At 40.9% G+C, this 18,143-nt stretch overlaps 1 protein-coding gene across 4 annotated transcripts in view; it reads right to left on the reverse strand.

Moving 5' to 3' along the window:
• arhgap24 (Rho GTPase activating protein 24) overlaps positions 1-18,143 on the reverse strand; it is a 76,232-nt gene that overhangs the window by 20,726 nt on the left and 37,363 nt on the right. The window contains exons 1-2 of one of the 4 annotated variants that reach the window (XM_061060746.1): positions 14,323-14,850; positions 13,771-13,823 (exon numbers count right to left, since the gene is read on the reverse strand). The exons of 1 other annotated variant lie outside the window; for it this stretch is intronic. Coding sequence is in view for 2 of the 3 variants with exons in the window: in XM_061060744.1 (XP_060916727.1) it covers positions 5,864-5,936 (73 nt within the window). In the remaining variant the exon portion in view is untranslated. Of the gene's footprint in view, positions 1-5,863; positions 6,036-13,770; positions 13,824-14,322; positions 14,852-18,143 lie in introns of those variants that run through there. 2 more of the 4 variants (XM_061060744.1, XM_061060745.1) reach the window with 2 other exon arrangements.

Raw genomic sequence — 18,143 nt, forward strand, 5'->3', positions numbered from 1 at the left:
TTTTTTCCCCATAAAGAACAAGAAAAACATCTGTCTCTTAAAGTAGGGCATTGCAAAAACTACTGTTGGTCTCTTAAAACTAGAAATGTGCATTTTTGAATAACCAGTATGGGGAGAATAATCTCATTTTCACACATTTCCTCTTGTCGTAATGTCCCATTACTCAGTCCCATTAGTCTAAATTTGATGTGTTAACCAATGATGTGGATCTGTCAGATGGATCCCACAGTGACATCAATCAGACACGTTGGCTAATTTGGCAAGCGACCCTTTCTCAGCATTGTTTGCACTGATTGTCATGCAAAGTAATTGTGATTCCCTGGTGTCCCTGTGAGCTTTTTTCTCCATGTTTAAAATCAATCAGCCCTCAGTGTTCGGGCCTGTTTTTCCGCTGCCTGGATGGGAAGACAGCGTTTCCTGTTGGAAACAACGCTTGTGAAGCTGTTAAACAAGCGTGCAACAGGATTATACAGCATACCATGGCTATTACACACAGTGCTGTTCCTCCTGCCATATCCTGTTGATGCTCAGCTTTCCTCCACAGTGGCTGAATTGGCTGCGTGGGATAAAGACGAGTGGTGTGTCAAACTCACTTAAAGCTTGGACAACTTCCTGGACAAAACTTTTTAAACTGTCGAACAAAACATGTGAGGGAACTGTTGCTGAGAAAAATAACATTATTAACAACCTTTGTATCCGTCTAAAGGTATGCAACCTGCTTTAGGAACATGAATAAATATTCAACTAACGACAAATATATGTCAGAACACATTTACATGCATCACTCGTTCAAGAAGACGGATATTCTGTCTCAGGCTACACAATCACAAGCTACAAGTTATGAAATAATGGTGTGTCCAACTGAACAGAATCCAGCCATCTAGTCATTTTCAACACCGTGCTGAAGTCAAGTCTTTTACTTAGGAAAACAACAAAAGCAGAGCGCTAAACAAGTCTAGTAGAGTCGGTAAACAGATTGTAATTGTTTCAATATCGTCTAGCTCAGTGGTTCCCAAAGTGGGGGTCGGGACCCCAAGGTGGGTCGCCAGCCACCAAGAGGGGGGTCGTGAGATGCCTTCCAAAAAAAAATTAAAAGTGCATAAATATATCTTTTTACCATTTTTGTAAATATACAAAAAGTAGTCCACTGTCCAAGACGGTATCATTAAGTGAAATGGAAATGACATTTTTAATTCTTTTAGGCTGTTGTATTATTTTGTGTTACTAGTTTTTGGATAGGTTTATTAGTGTGTGCGTGGCTGTCGCTACGTTATATACCTAACTAACCACCTTAAAGAACAGTGGGGGGGTCCCCAGTTTCTGTCACCCTTATTTTGGGGGTCACGACCTGAAAAGTTTGGGAACCCCTGGTCTAGCTAGTTGGCTAACATTAGCTTTGATGCAAGAATGTTTACAGCTGCCAGGCTGAACCTTTATTTGCTCTGTCTTCTCTTAGACATTGTGGACAGGCCAACCAACCGTATCCAGATCGTCCTGAATCCAACAAGTTTAATATTCTGGGGACGGGCACAAGGGGTGCTTCTCAAAACCACTCCTCGACACTGACACCCTGTCACAGAGGGCCGAGTAAACTTTACTTAAATCTGCCTGACGTTACCTCGCACTCTTTGATCCTCGGTGGCTTTTGGATGACAAATAACTCCCTTAACATCTTATTTCAAACTTTAAAGAAGATGCTGTTTTTCTAAGCCCCTGTTAAGATTAAACACCTCACAGTCAAATAAACACACATATCAACTAGACAATTTTAAGAATAGATTATAATGTTAACTTTTTTTATTATTTTCTTTTTTCCATCTTTGTGATACTAGGTGTTTAACGGTTGCTAACGCTGAACTTTTATGTACAGAGCATCTCCAATGGCGAACATTAAAAGGTGTTACTCTTTATCAGTAAGCCAGCGTTGGTGCAGACCTGCTGTTGTAGGCGTTAACAACCCACTCTCACTGAGACCTTAAGAGGTTTTGGATAGCACTTACCGTGGCAAACCCTCCATGAGAGCGTGCAAAATGAATTGGAGTCTGTAAGGGGAGGGTGAAGGGAGCGGTTTAAGAAAGGCCCAATGTGTTATCAAAGTGGTCCAGAGGTTTGGATCTGTAAACCTGGTACAAACCAAGATCTTAGACTGGAGTTTTCCCCTAAAGTCAGGAGGTGTTAATTGGGAATAAATTGGTCAGCAATTAAAACCTCAATCCAGTGTTGCAACAGAGACAAAAGAAAATGTTTGCCAGTGTGTTAATATCCATAAACGTTCTTCTATTATCTAAATGCCATGTGTTCATGAGTAAGAGCTAAAGGGTTTATTATAAAACCAGACAAGCAGCTGCCATGATTGAGTCATCAGTTTGTGAATGACATAGGTTGTCTAGCCTGCTTCGTGCATTCATTAATACCGTTTGTTTTCCATACTTGGCAACGAGTACGGGTGTAAAGTTTTATATTTTCAATGAGACATCTTTTTTTCCAGCTATATGCAAAAAAAAAAAAAAGTGAATGAGTGCTTCTTGTTTGGAGACGCACTTTGAGCCCAATCACAAACACATCATTCAAAGACAACTCAGCATTGTCTCCTGACCTTAGACACATAAGAGTGGATCAATGATTTGTCTCCAGGTTTAGAAAACCATCAAGTCAGCAGATAAGCCCAGATTCCCTGCACCACTGAACAATGAACAACAAATATTTGCTTTCCAATCTTCCAATTCCTGCTCTGTAACTTTCCCATCCGAGACTTTGGTCCTTTAAAGTTAAGCTGCAGAAAGATAAAAAGCTCAAATATCATCTTGTAGCCTGTGGGTAAATTCTCTTTATCTGTCTGTTAAATAAATGACTGAAGGCCAGCCTTTGACAGGTTCTTTACAGGCTGTAGTTTAGACTGCCCGCTAGTATTATTCTCCACCACACCACTGTCAGACTGCCTGCGATGTGTGTCTGGAAAACTAAATAAAAAACCCTCCATCATCGCCTCTTAAATGAGACCAATGCTAGCAGGAGTTCACCGCCAGAGAGAGTTGAAAATCTTCTCTTTTAGCTCTGCCTGTACCTGAAGAGACAACCGTGACAGCTGTCACAATTCCCCCCGATTCACCACGCTTCAGCACACTGCGGCAAAGTCTGAGACACTCAGCGGTGAACAATTGTCAGCTTAACAGCAGCGTGCAGACTGAACTTTAGAAGACAGTTTGTGTTAAAGACAGAAAATACATCCAGATACATTCTTCACCTTTTTGGCCTTTATGAAAGTTAAGGAAAAGAGAAAATGCTATGCCCTTTCAATTTTAAACTTTGACGATGTCCTCTGCATTTGTGTTGATTTTAGCACAAGACAAAGCAGTACCTTTTGTCTCTTTGCTTGTTTTGTCCTGTACATGCTCTCCTCCTAATGTCTTTTAACAAATGTATCACTGATCAAGACTTTTTTTTATTGGAAAATGTGAAAAATGAAGGATGCTTATGCAGCTTGTTGTTTTCACTTTTGTTTGACACCGACCCCGCAGCAGTGGTTTCAGGCAGTAAAAACATCGATATAGAAAAAGTAAATCTCTATGCTGATGTTCGTCTTTGCTTTTGCAAGTCAAAAGGATGCATCAGTATTCATTTCAGTCTATTTAATAACCGGCTAAAAACTCCTCACAGGAGCTTTAATGATCCCTTACTATTATATTGTTTTAAGTTGCCCACTGTCTGTGTCATAACGACCATCTGAGCAGCCAACAACTGGTCATTGCAGTTCGGACCTCAAGCCTTAATAAGTGGCCAGCTGCAGACTGGTCTTTAACTAATGGCTCAAAACAGGTGGGAGACAACAAAGGATCCCACTGTTCTGTAATTGCTCACAAATACCTGGAGCCCTGATCCACTTCACTCTGCCCAGTACTGCGGTTAGTGAGTCCTGTAAAGCTACAGCGTGTCTATACTCCAACATGTAGACTGGACGGTATTGTATGGTCACTGAATTGATGGATAAATACAATACAGATAATGTATATTTGATCTTCAGCTGTCATTTGAATACATTCTGATTACTGCAATATGTTACATTTATGTACATGTTTGGATTGATAAGACTTGTCTTACACCTTTAAGTCAAACTTGAAAATAAGAAAGTTGACACCACTCTCATATCTCTACAGTCTCACTTACCCTGGCAAAGAAATCAACCAGCTTCTACAGTTTTAAAATGTGATTTTGTATGAATTGTAACATTCTGAAAAGAAGAGATTTTCTCACCTTTTTTTTACCTTATGAGCCATGCTAGCTGTGTTCCCTAACCTTTGGTATTTATGCTAAGCTAAGCCAAGCTATCGGTTTTATGACTAACGTTTTAAAAATGACCTGAAAACCTTCCTCATTTTCCCTAAAAACCCTTTTCCCTGATGTCCCTAAAACCACTGCTTTTAGATCTTGTTTTATGTGTAGGTTCTTAACGCTGCCTGATTTTACTTGTCTGACTATTGCAATTGTTTTTATGCTTTAATTCTAATTGTAGCACTTTGAGATTTCAACTGTAAAGTGCTTTATAAATAAAATGCTTTATTATTATTATTATTATTATTAACTCTGTCTTTTGGTTTGTGTTGATTTTGGCGCCCCCTGTGGACATGCAGTACCTTTCATTTCTTTGCTGACCTTGTGCTGTTAGTGTTTAATTAGTAGAAGATCTCCTCCTGCTGTGTTTAATCAGTCAATCACATCACGCACTGTGGATCTTTAATGTGCAGAGTGTCAACAAAGGCTGTCTCTGCACTCTGCTGTAATTCACTTTTGTTGACACCTACCCTGGGGCAGGGATAAAGATGTTAAAAGAAACTGTGTTATGGGTCATATTAAGGCATTGGTAAAATTTTAAATCGGTTTCACAGGAGCTTTAAAAATTATTTATAGTCTCCTATTTAAACTTTTGTCTTGAAAGTGGATTACCTTTTTTTTTTAATGCATCACTCAGTAGTCATTTTGAAAAAGAACAAAAAAAAAAAAAACTCCAGAAGGCTTCAATACAAGAAAAGCATACAACTAAACCTTAAATCAAAACTTGTCTCTCTGCTCTCAAAACACTGTAACAATGTCACAAATCCAAGGAAAACCTTCACTTCACCTTATTGCAAAAAAAAATCTTTTTTTTTTTTTTTTTTAGACAGACATCTCTCAGAAGGGAGTGGGTTTTAAAGCGTGAAAAATAACCTAAAAAAATATTGTGTGAGCTCAAAAGTGGAATAAATTTTGTGTGAGACGTGTTGAGAAATTGTTAAGTTCTTCCAGACTTTGATTGTGCTTCCTGCCAAGTGAAGGAAACAGCTGCTGCTGGCTCAGAAAACAATGCAGACACTGTAACTACCTTGTTTAAATGACAAAAATATGTGTCATAACTCTCAGTGTGTCCGTGTATGTGTGTGTTTGTGTACAGTGGGAGATTAGATGAACACATTGGTGTCCTTTGTATCTTGTCTAAAAAGGTGTTCCTGTTTGCATGCAAGCAGGGGCAAGTTGAGATTGAATATTGTGTCTAATGATAGCCTCCTCAGAAGTCTACACATCATCATAAATACCTCCAGCAGAAGAGGAAGTCACTCTCAGAGCAACAAGACTCAATACAATGCACATTTTTTCATTCATAACTCGTAACAAAAACTCTTAGATACATATGATAGCAGTCTTATTTACAGCCTTTCATTCATGAGTAATATCACTTCCAGATGATCTAATCCCTCTGAAAGGTGCAGCTGTTACAACAAAGAAGTCTGTAAAGACATCACAGCCTAGAGAAATGTCTCCCTTGCATTCAGTAGAGAGTAAAGCTTTAAAAAGGCTCAACATTTTCCAACCCCCCAAAAAAACTTGTTACCTTTATTTGAGGATGGGAAATCGGACAATCCATACTGAGGTAAACTATGAATCCCCTGATGAACCATCTCCATGTCTCCTCCACACTCCAGAAAACAAGCACCCTAAGTGGGTTACAAAGTCCCGACCGCCTGGGTTAACTTGAGGACGGGAGTTCCTGACTGAGGAGGTGCTCTGCCAGATTTTTGGCCGGGCTCAGAGTGAGTGAGCACAGCTGAGAGGGTGTGAAAGAGAAAGGGAGGGAGGGGAGGGAGGTGAGGTTTGAAGAGGGGGTTGGGGAGTACGCACGCGCACACACACACACGCACGCACGCACGCACGCACGCACGCACGCACGCACGCACGCACACACACACACACACACACACACACACACACACACACACACACACACACACACACACACACACACACACACACACACACACACACACACACACACACACACACACACACACACACACACACACACACACACACACACACACACACACACACACTCTCTGGAGCACTGTAATGGGAACAATGGGAAAATCTCTGTGAAGCCTTGGGTTTAGAAAGGCCACTGGTCTGACACAGGGCATGACCCCATAGGCAAACATGGGATGTCCCATTCACACTGCAGTGCTATTCAACATTAAACCACACACTGTTTACAGCTTAGTGATGTAATAGTATTGATTTTTGCCAAACAGGTGGTATCATGGTTAATAGACGTATGTATACAGCCTTATTACTATTTCAATAATATCCTATTAGTGAGAAATGAGGTACTTACAAATGTAAGTTGTGTTTATTGTTTGAGCCTTGTCAACTGTTGGGACAGACAATTCTATTAGTGTGTCTCTCTGAAGTGAATAAGTAATCCTCTGTTCAACGGACTGGAAGTTAATGACAGCAACTTTTCTCATTAAACAAGACATTTACAGAAAAAAAACCAATTATGGGATATCAGTGTTTCCCCTATGTTTACAGCTTTGGGGGGGTGGGGGGTGCGGGCAGATGGACACCGACACAAACAATCTTGGTGTTCATGCGTTACTTTTAATGACAGCTGTCCTGTTCTATCGGAAAGGTATCCTTACATGACTTCTTTCCCTGATTTCCGACTCTATCCACCATCCCATCTCTACAATAAAGGCACAAAAAGGCCAAAAATAAATCTAAAAAAAATGAAAATAAAAATAAAAAATGTTTTTATTTTTAATTTTTATTAACTTGACCTTCAAGGGGGGCAGGGGTGCCATTGGAGGGGTGGGCCACTCCCCTAATATAATGGTAGGGGAAACACTGGATATCTAATCAATTGTTAAAACCATTATTGTTATACTACGTCTCCAATCCACTAAACGACACCAAACAAGAGTCAACAGCAGAACAAGCTGTTTGGCATTGGCAGAGAAGATTGGGCGAGTTTTTCATGGGAGCAAACCCACACACTCAGCTCTGCTGCTCATTCCACAAATGCATGTTCCTTACAAATGTGGCACCATTTAAAAAGGGAAATAAACAGGCTTTCCAACGGTGTAAGATTTATTGCCATGAAGCATTGAGACAACAAAGAAATGATCTACCAAACACATAAGGGAAGCTGCACAGAGTCTTTATGTATTGTATTAGCTCCTCTCTCTGCAGCTACATCTTCCCATGTATCTATAATGGGTGTCCTGATACCTGACCCCCAGCCAGGTATCGATGGCTAAATTCGCTTCCTGGTGTCACGGTGGTCCTTGCCTGTCAATCGACATAATCTGAAGGTAGACACCACAACATTAGCCTCCACTTGATTCCCTGAAGACATTGTCTGGTGGAGAACACAGACTCCATAGAGTTGCTACGGCTATCCATTACCATCTGATGCTGAATGAGAAACAAAGTGAATAGAAGACAGGACGTCAAAGGGGGCAAGGGTTGTTTGGCTCTACTGTCCATATCTGCAGGCGCCCGTTGGGAAGAAGGTAATCACAGCAGCAAAAAAACATTGAGAATAATGGCCAAATTCACTCTAAATTCCCTGTATTCTTTGTTGCTGAAAGGAAAATATGATACCTTAACTTGAGGCTACAATATCAGCAGTCTTGAGGAGAGTCCTTCAAATCTTTACATTCAAACTATGGCCCTACAGATATGGGATTTTTGGGGCCGATATTGTTAAGAAAAACAATCTGTTATGCTATATCGATGATATCTTTCTTAGATCTATGAAACAGATACGTAAATGTACACATGTATTGCGTTGATCCCTCAAATGCAGTTATCAAACACTTGTAGAAAAGATATATAATGAAGAGAAGGTGGTCACTCAACTCGAAAGTAACTGCGCATGTACTTGCGCTTGACACTCTGGAGAGTGATAGCGCTTGTTGTAATCCATAGAGCACACTGCTGGTGAAAGAGAACGGCTAATGTAATACAATAAACTCACATTGAATGCTATTTGACTGGTGAATAAATCTAGTAATATCGTCGCACATCTGCGATAAAATTAGCCTATACCGACAATCAATGAATAAGCCAATATCTGCCGATAGTAATAGCTGGCCGATTAATCGGTGGGGATCCAGTTCAAACTATAAAAAGCAGGATATTTAGATACTAAATATTCACTCCTCTGTTCTCACACAAAGGGGAGTGGATGTCTCGGGTCTATGGCAGCTGTTCAGGAGTATGAATGAGACGAGTTTTAATAGTTGTCATGAGGACAGTCGATGGGTCAGTCCGTTCAGGGAGGTCACAGGGCTGTCAAAAAGCCAAGCGTCTCTGTTCTGATTTGATGCCAACTAAATAAAGAGCAGTGTCTGTGTGTCCTGCCAAGGCTGCTGTAAATATACCATTATGTAAGGGGAATCTATTTCAACTTAAGGAAAAGGAAACACAGCTCAGACGAGACGTACAGGCCACAAGTTGACAAGTTAATCATAAAAACTAGATACTAACACGTTTGCAAAAGTGAGTTGTGTGTCTGCTGGTATATTTTTTAGTTGGTTAGCTCCACTTGTGTTTATTATCTTGTTTTTATACAGACTCAGCATTTTCTAACAATGCTTTCTCTAATCCCACGACGCATGTGTAGTAGCTTAAGATAGTTTCAAGTTTACCAAGATTGGTGCTCAAACTTAACTGAAATGGAAACTAGATTTGAATAAAACCTACAAAAAAAAGTATGTCTTACTCTGGAAAATGGCCATAAGGGTTGAAAACGATTGGTGGTTTGTAGCAAATCTATACCGACAAATACGTTAAAAATCGAAAGGAAAACAGCAACAGAAAACAAAACAAAACAGATACATCATTTATGATTTGATTTTTAAAGGTTTTAAAGCCAAATCTAAGGATCGTAAATAAAAATCACAAATGACACTTAAGGAAGCTCTATGTCTTGGTATGAAACCACAAACAATCTGCTCAACCTATCCATTTCTCAGTTGACCTTAAGTATAGTGTGAAAGTAATTCTAGACTAACTCCAAACATTTTTAAACTATGCACGACATGACTTCGAGGTTTGTTAAAATGCCAAAAACCTTATGAGTGAGCCATTGAGACCACTAACAGCTTCACTGACTACTGGCTCAGGGATTACTACGCCATCAAAATGGTAGGAGTGCTGAGTTTCGTCACTTAAACACTCGAATGCCATGCAGGAAGACTGAAACGTTACATCAGTGATACAGGCTGAGTGATATTTCAGAGGCTTCTTCAGAGGTGCAGCCATAAAGATAAAATCTCTCTTTAACCAGAGACTGTGTTATGTAATGTAATGCAATTTTAGCCTTGCCATATTGTGAGGAAATTCATGTTTAAAGTGCAGCTTCTTTCAACACAGTTGCACACACACAAATGTAGGCGTCTTACAGTTATGTAAACAACTCACACCATGACAGATCGTCAATTGGACAAGTGTATATCCTGCACTCATGGCCGTGGGACTGTATATCTTTATGCTGTGCATGGCTGGACTTCATACTTGGTGTGAACTCTTCAACCTGAGATATATAATCTCCCACGATGTTGGTCCAATTTCCAAACTTTGTTTTGATTAAGATACAGGATGTTGTGTTAAGCCTCACATAAGACACATATACACAGAGATTCAGATTAGGACGCTAAAATGCTGTAAATTAAGATAGCGTAGCTGCAATGTTAATGGATAAGATTAAGAGTTGATAAAACGTCAAGTAACAATTATTTGGAAGAACCAGACAAAAGACAGAAATTGGTTCTAGTAGGAGGATGGTATAGTGCCTTTATCCAAACCACAGAGGAATACAAGGAGTGGACTAAACAAAGTGCCTGTTGCACACTCACTAATACCTTCTAATATCACCTTTCAGCACTGATGAGGGCCCCGGGGCAGTCGCACACCTGCACTCCCCACAGCTAGAATTGGTAGGTTGAGTCAGGCTGGCCTTTGGGGAGAAGCCCTTTGAACTCTCAGACACAGTTAAAGAAACCTGACTTCTGCTTTACCGTGTGACTACTGGAGGCAGAACAACTTATTTATCCCGTCTTTCTCCATGAGAAGCAAAGACGACCCGGCCTGGGAACCAGACAAAACTGTGAGTTTGTGTTTTATTTGGTCTGGCAGATGAGCCTGGTCACCCTCCGGTTCAGACAACCATGGGACCTGATTCAGGTCCGCCCAATGACAACCCTTTATGTGATATGGGTTAAAAGACAGCTGTTGCAGAATAGAGAGGGTGCTGACTTCAATCATTTATTTGGTTAATGACGCATCCGGTTGTAAACACTGTGAGGTCACAGTTTGTTTTTGCACTACTTTTAAGTCATTCATTTGGCATTTTAATCACTTGCCATCTTGGTTTTTCAGAAGCAGAACTCACCATATTTGGACAACAAGGTGGTTACACACTGCTACCCTTTGAATCTACACTATTTGACATGTTGTCAACTCGTCCATCACATGACGCCATGCGCTTTTCGGCCTTTCATTATATCAGACTTGCTTTTCCCAACAATGGCTTGGTCATTGGAAAACATTTATGTCTAGGGCAAATCACCCTTTGCTTTACTTTTGAAGCCTGGAGGATACATCCACTTCAAGTCTATGGTGTTATGTACTACAATATAAATTAACTGGATGTTACATAGACTAGAAGCCCAGTAATAATTCACAAGTTTCATATCGCTGATTGGTTTTCAGGAAGCATTTTGTTGTGTGACTGTTGACACAACCCATTGAAACCCAACGAGAGAGGTTGGAGACTAATTTGAGTATACAGTAGGTCTGATATACCAAACTAAAAAAAAAATTGCAATCAAGGAGAAATAAATGGAAAACAAAAGAAGCTTGAATCTAGATTTAGGTGTTTTGTTGGTAACAATGTTTGGCCGGAAAGCTGCAACTGAAATATGAAAGCAACCATATCCTGACAGCTAGCTTTCAAGAGAAACACTTTTCATGATTTTGATTCCTCTGAAGTAATTTCATGATGAATTGAATTCAGTCTGGTTATGTGTCGTAGAAACATTAATCAGCTTTTTCATTTGCTAAATTGCTTTGGGAGATTGAAGGACCTGTCAGAGGTGAACATTGTTGTGATAGAAAGTATAGATAAATCTGACATCCATCAATCATTACCATGCATTATGTGTTACCATGTCATATTTCTCTCCAGTGACGGATGAGGTGGAACGTGGATCATGGGTGACATCATTTTTGGCGTGTAGGAGTTAGTTTCCATTTGTGTTTCTGCACGCATCTACGAGGAGGTCACAAATCTCCAGCCGACTGGCTGTCCAAGACTTTGTAAAGGCAATGGACAGAGTTGGTCAGCATTGGCAGGATAAGCGTGTTTTCATTTTGGCCATCGCAGCAGTCTTGTCTGTGATGCAGCTCCACATCCGTGTTGTTTTTTCTGACAAAGCTGGCCAAAGCACTGCCGGACGGAGAGGGCTGCAGTGAAGGGGGGGGGGGGGGGGGGGGGGGGGGGGGTGTAATGCAGACTGGGTCAAAGAAAAAAAAAGATTGGTGATGATCTAAGTGCAGAGACAGAGGAATGCTGACGAGGTTGGCTCTCTACAGTATGGGTTTGAGTTTGGATTGTTGGACTGTTGCTGATGTTGTCTGTTCAGTTCTTAAGGTCCAAACTTTTCAGCGAGGTTCAACTACAGGGTTTCTTGATTTAATTCAAAATCATGAATGCCAAACAGGGCTAACAACAATATAACAAAGTCTTAAATTAGTCTTCCAACTCTAAGAATGAAGACATCTACTGCCAGTTTGCTGGTTTTAATGAATACTGACTAATATAAGCTAAAATCACAGGTTAGTAATTAGACAGTTGTGTTACTGTAGCTGGTTGTTCTAATGTTTGATATCATAACATGGACTGGTTGTCATGCAGGTTTTTTTTTTATTCAAATACAGCAAAGAATGATCCTTTTAGGACAAGACAGCCAAAGTCAGGCTTTAAAGATGATTTCAACAGAGTGCTAAGAGGAATCGCTCATGATTGCGACACAAGATAGTACTTGTGTCAAAACATCTCAGACACATAAAACAGCTCTCCTCTTCCATTCTCTTTTCACATCCACCAGGAATTATTGAAATCTAATTTCTGCCAGGACTTCAATATAATACATACTGTAATTCTTCTGGCAGATATCTCTCCCATCTGTTGCCTCGGGTTTTTGCATGAGAACAGTTTTTTACCAGGATGGATTTACAGGCCGGCTGGGAGCTGTGAATTCACGAGTGTGTTGGTCTGTTATCTGCCTCAAGCAGGAAAGCAAAGTGAAATGTGACCCAGCTCTTTTTGCTTAGTATGATTTTAAGTCCTCTGGCATTTTCTTTTTAAAGCAATGCATCTTGTACTAGCATACCTGGGTGGCATTTTAACTACAGATGAGGCTTTGAGTCTTTTGTTGGCATACAATATATTCTAATGGTACCAGACGAGTCAATCCTATTCACATCATCTCAGTTTTTTTTGGAATTAAATGACTGAAATGGAAAAATAGACTATTCAGTTTCAGTATTTTAAAATGATAACTGTGCAAGGTAACTGCTTTTGGTCATCCTTATCTAAATGTTAAATTATACCATATGAATGTAATGTTTTCAAAGAGAAATGTCAATGTTCTTTTGTTGCCAACGGCTTTGCCTTACATTTGACAAAATAGTCACAAAACTTACTGGTTAATTAGGCGAAAATAATGAGGTGAAAGGATTTTAAAAGCACAACAAAAGATGCTCAAATGTCTCCAGAATTTGGTTTGACAAAAAGTCTGCTAATTCAACCCTGTAAGGAATATTTGAAGCTCTTGATTTTAAACATCAAAAGTCGTGTACAGGACTTTGGAAGTACTACTTTAATTGTGGAAAGTAAGTGAAGCCTTTTGAGGCTCTAGAGGGAGCTGTGAGAAATCTGATCATCGAGTCACCCGAGTCAGTGTCCACTGGAGCAGGGAAGAGAAGTTTGATAATGGAAAAAAGTGAGAGGTTGTCCATCCTCTTTTTTTGTTTGAGGCTACAAGGACCACCTGAATCACAGACCAAACTGTTGACCATCAAGTTAAAGTTGGAGCTATGTAAGCACCAGGGTTGTGAAAAGACTTAAGAATGCATAGAATAAATATGATATGACAATATAAAAACAGTTTGCTGTCTCAATTAGGAATTGTTTTAATAATAAAAACTCTCAATTGTTCAACCAATATGTTGTTGCCAAGATGTTCCCATTAACTGTGAAGGCTCTGAACTTTTGCACTTTCTCATATCGCATGCCATTTTTGATGATGCAACTGAAACTGACATTGTTGAAATGAGATCTGATTTTTTTTTCGGGGAGCGATAATAAATTGCACCAGATTACAGAACTTGCTTAACCATAGTAAATGTGACTGCTGTGTGTAGGAATTGCAGTGTTTATGCATGAAGCAGTACCTTCATCAAGCTCCCAGATATTGATGGTCAGTCACATCCTGTCAATACAGCGCCTCAGAGAAAAAGACATATATGAATATATATATTCGGTATATGAAGTGAAATATTATGCCAGAAAAATGAACTTCATTAGTTACAGAGCATGTTTTTAGATGTCGGTGTAGGGGGAAAAACTGCAAATGAAGCTGCAGTGGTGTCACAGCAACGGCAGGAGAATCAGGAATGTAAACACTAAACTTCACAAAGTGTTCATCTGAAATCTTTAGTAAATGTAATCTATGAACTGTCCCCCTGTTCAACTTCATTCTGATATGATGAATGAACACTCGTTATCTGGATGAGAAAGGAGAGCTATCTAAAACTCATTTGCAAGCCAGTTTGTGTCTTAACTTTAAGGCAGGCAAAGCTGTCTGAGAAATCCTTCCGCCCCTTCCTGCAGCCGTAACTGAAACTAAAGACAGTGCAAAGTCTAATAATATCACTGCCACCGTAATGCAACGGTCCAAACCACAAGCAAGCATGTTAGTGTTCATTCCTGTAAAAGAGACAGACCTGGGTTGGAGTTAAGATCCATGGGGAGCGGAGGAAGACGTGCCCCCTTCTCAGCTGGTGGTCTAGGGAGCAAAAGCCACGCTGTCGCTGCTGACCGCCGGCCCCCCCCCGGTGCCACCTCTTCATCTGTTCTCTTCCTGAGCCACAGACAGATTTACCTCCTGCTGTTTCTGCTAAAACATTCTCCACTTCCCTCGCTACACTCTTTACCTCCCCCCCCCCCCCCCCCCTCCTTCTGGCTTTCCTCCTCCTCATATAACTCTCTCGCCTAAAAACTTAATTTTTTTTGTGAAGTCAAAAGCAGGTCACTGTGACACACCAATCAGCAGCAGTTTGGCGAGGTCGGGCAAAGGCTAGACTGTCTGCCTCTCAGGAAGCCTTCCCTGTGCATAAACTTCTATCAAAGCAGCTGGAAGAGCAGAGGGAGCATTTTTGTAAGACGTACACACGAATATGTAGCAGAAGAGAATGAAACCGAGTGAGACAGCAAGCCAAAGGCAAGATGGTGTGTCTGCTTGTCTCTGAAGGAAGTGAGAGGGGTAGGGTGGGAGCTGGCGGTGGAGGTGGAGGGGGGGGGGGGGGGGGGGGGGGGGTGTATCGTAAATCATGCAGCCCTCCCTAAAGTGGGGACCTGTAAATCTGGCAAACGAAGAGTGGGCACTCGGCCAAATGACTCATCCACAGCGCTCTATAAATACAGCAGTGCGGGGTCGGCGAGGCTGCTGCTACTGGTGGCCAAGAAGCCCTGAGACACGGGGGGGGGGGGTTTCTCTCTCACTAAAGGAACGGTCTTAGTCGACCACTTGTCTCACTTTAGTCACAGTAAGACTTATAGGCATAGCGTACAGCATTAGCTCCTGTTTGACGGCAAAGGATTACATTATCAGTGGGTTGAGATGCACAGGTTGTTAAACTCTCTTAGTTAGGTTTGTTAGCTTGTCGGCATTGAATTGATGCGACAAAACGGAAAAAAAAAAACATTAACTTCTGATGTTTTTCGCATTATTTGCAGATGGGATGATGTCTGTCAACATGGCCGGAACTGATGTTCAGCTGATACACAACAATTCATGGGGGTTCTCAGTCATGGTTTGTATTGGCTGATACATCGGTGTATTCGTTATGGTTTGTATTGATGCCTTGACTGGAATTTGCTGATGCCTGATACAACGGTGTATAGGCGGTACGGGAGGCAGATACCGATACTGGTATTGGTATCAGCAGATATCAGTATCTGGTGTTCTGATACTGGTATTGACACGAGACAACTCTAATCCGCACAGTGTCCCTTTTGACCCTGTAGGGCGATCAAGTTGAAGGCCGACACTACCTGTTGGTTTTCACTCCGAAGAGACGTCTAAATATTTATCCAGCGACAAATCAGTTTACATACCACCAGGTCTGAACATTCAAGTCAAGTGTCCCCCCCCTGAAGACAAACACGCTGTAAAAGGCTTTCAGAAACTCCCCTGGAGTCCAAAATGTTGCCCTCGCTGAGACCCAGCCAACCTGATACATGTGGGAACAAGTGTTGTGGACGGGGGTTAGAGCTATGTGACATGTCAAATACCAATCCTCTCAATAAGGCAGTTATGTAAGCAACCAGAGTTTCCTGCCCTGTCCCTTCCACCGGCCCGAGTCTTGGTCTGTTTGTGTATATCCTCCAGAGGATCTTACTGCTGCAGGCTCTCTCTCACACACACACACGGACATAAGAAGGTAAGAAGAAGGCCTGGAATTCTTTTTTTTTTTCAAACAACGTCCACCACATACAGTACTATGCAGCTTATTGTTCGGATGTGCTAAACTCCGCAGTGGACTACTCTTGTCCATTACCTTAGCGGTTTAAATATTCTAAGCATATAAAACCTCATAATATGACAGTCTGTGTCTGGTTGAGATGATACAAATGTGGGCATTGATCCATTTACTGTCTGCTACATGGTGGTGGTTGGTTCATTGCGCACTGTGTCCTATTTGTTGTCCTTTACAGCTCACATATAAAACCATTACCACACAACAAGCTGCTACTTTATCATCTCTCCATTAAGTGACAGCTCTGCTAGAATTTAATGGAGGGTGCATCTCCCGTACAATATATAAAGTGTAGTGGCAACATTGCACGTCCACTCATCCTGCACGCTATCACCTCATGCTGTTATGGCAGCTGCCATTTTCCATTTAGTGGTTGAACAATCATGGCTTCATGAAAAATGGTCTTCATCATCCAGTGTGCAGTAAGAGTCATTATATGCGCTCCCACAGGGTTAGTTCCCATCACTAAAATGCATAAGCTGCACTTTTCTTTTATAAAGAGATTACCTCCCATTCACAAAACAAGTGGTTAAATCCTGACCTGATGTTTGCTTTTCCTTCCTGTTTTGATTTTAATCTTTCAACTCGATTCCCTTATCAAAGGAATATTTAACAATTTTCAGAAGATTGACAGGACTGTCTTTGTCCATTAAATATGAAGCTACAGCCAGCAGCCCGTTGGCTTAATTTTGTATGAAGATTGGGAACAAGGCAACAAATTCTGCCTACCAGCAACTTTGAGGCTCTAAACCTTATATCTCGTTTAAAAAAAAAATAGTTTCCTATGTTCCAAAACTTCCAAAGTTGTGATTATACAGGATAATCAAACACTGAAAAATATCAAGTTTAACAGACAGTTAAGTGCAGAACTGTTTCTCGGTGGACTAGAAAGACTTGTAGGGAGTGGGTGACATAAAAAGTACCTTAAGTATGTAGTCAGTAATTTTCTATTTATCCCAGCCTGCTTGTTAGCTGTAGTGGCCACCTGGTGTTTTAGCTGGTTGCCTAGCAACTTCATGTATCAACAAGACTCAAGAAAGTTGCGGCATCTATTCTTCTTCTTCTCTCATTCAGAGTTCATGTGGTGGCTTTAGAATGCTTCATGTTAACTACAATCAAGTTAAAACACATACTGGGTAGTATATTCTGTACAAAGGTGTTTTGGTAAAGAATGTGCTTCTGTTGGGATTTATCAATGAAGACAACAAAAATGTATGTTTTGACCGTGTCCAAGTCCTGGGGGGGGGGGGGGGGGGGGGGCTCAGCTTTTCTTTAGGTTGGGAACCACTGATTTAAACTCAGAGAGACTCGTCATCAGTCATCAAACTCAGCATTTTAAATAACAATTTGGAAATAAGACATTTCTTTTTAGAACAGTAGATTGTCTCTACGCTCACTGAAGTAAACTTTCTCCAGATGTTTTGCTTTAATTAGCAGTCTGTAAAAATCCCACAGAGAGGACAGGCATCCTTAACAGAGAGTGCAATGCCCCCTGTAACAAACCAGATCATTAGAAGAACAGCTTTCTGCTGCAGCTCTGACAGAACGGACTCCCAAAACTCCTCTTGTAAGAAACCTTATAGGAAACCTGGTCAGTGCCCTTGACAAAGTCAAATGTAACCAGCATTACTAAACCTCAAACATTTCAGTGATCTGTGAGAGGGGAAGATGTTGCCTCTGCTTTGCAAAACATACAGGAGTCTGTACTGTTACTTTTAAATCCCTTTGACAGTCAGCCAGAGTTTCCTTTCCAACACCTTGTCACTGGCTTTCAGAGCAAAGAAGTTTGAGTTTGAGTCTGATTTTTTTTGAGCACCCAATCCCCAAAAATGGTCCGCTTCCAAAATCTACTAATACAGAATAATGGAGCTGCAGCTAAAGTCTGTGACACTGAAGAGTGTTTACAATCTTAGACACTTTAACACCATCCAGACATCGAGCTCCTCTGCCTTCATTTTGACTAGAGTCTTTGAAAGATGTCAGTAATCATGGCCCAGGGCATTTTC

Source organism: Labrus mixtus, chromosome 17, assembly GCF_963584025.1.
Source record: "Labrus mixtus chromosome 17, fLabMix1.1, whole genome shotgun sequence".
In the NCBI taxonomy this organism is placed as follows: Eukaryota; Metazoa; Chordata; class Actinopteri; order Labriformes; family Labridae; genus Labrus; species Labrus mixtus.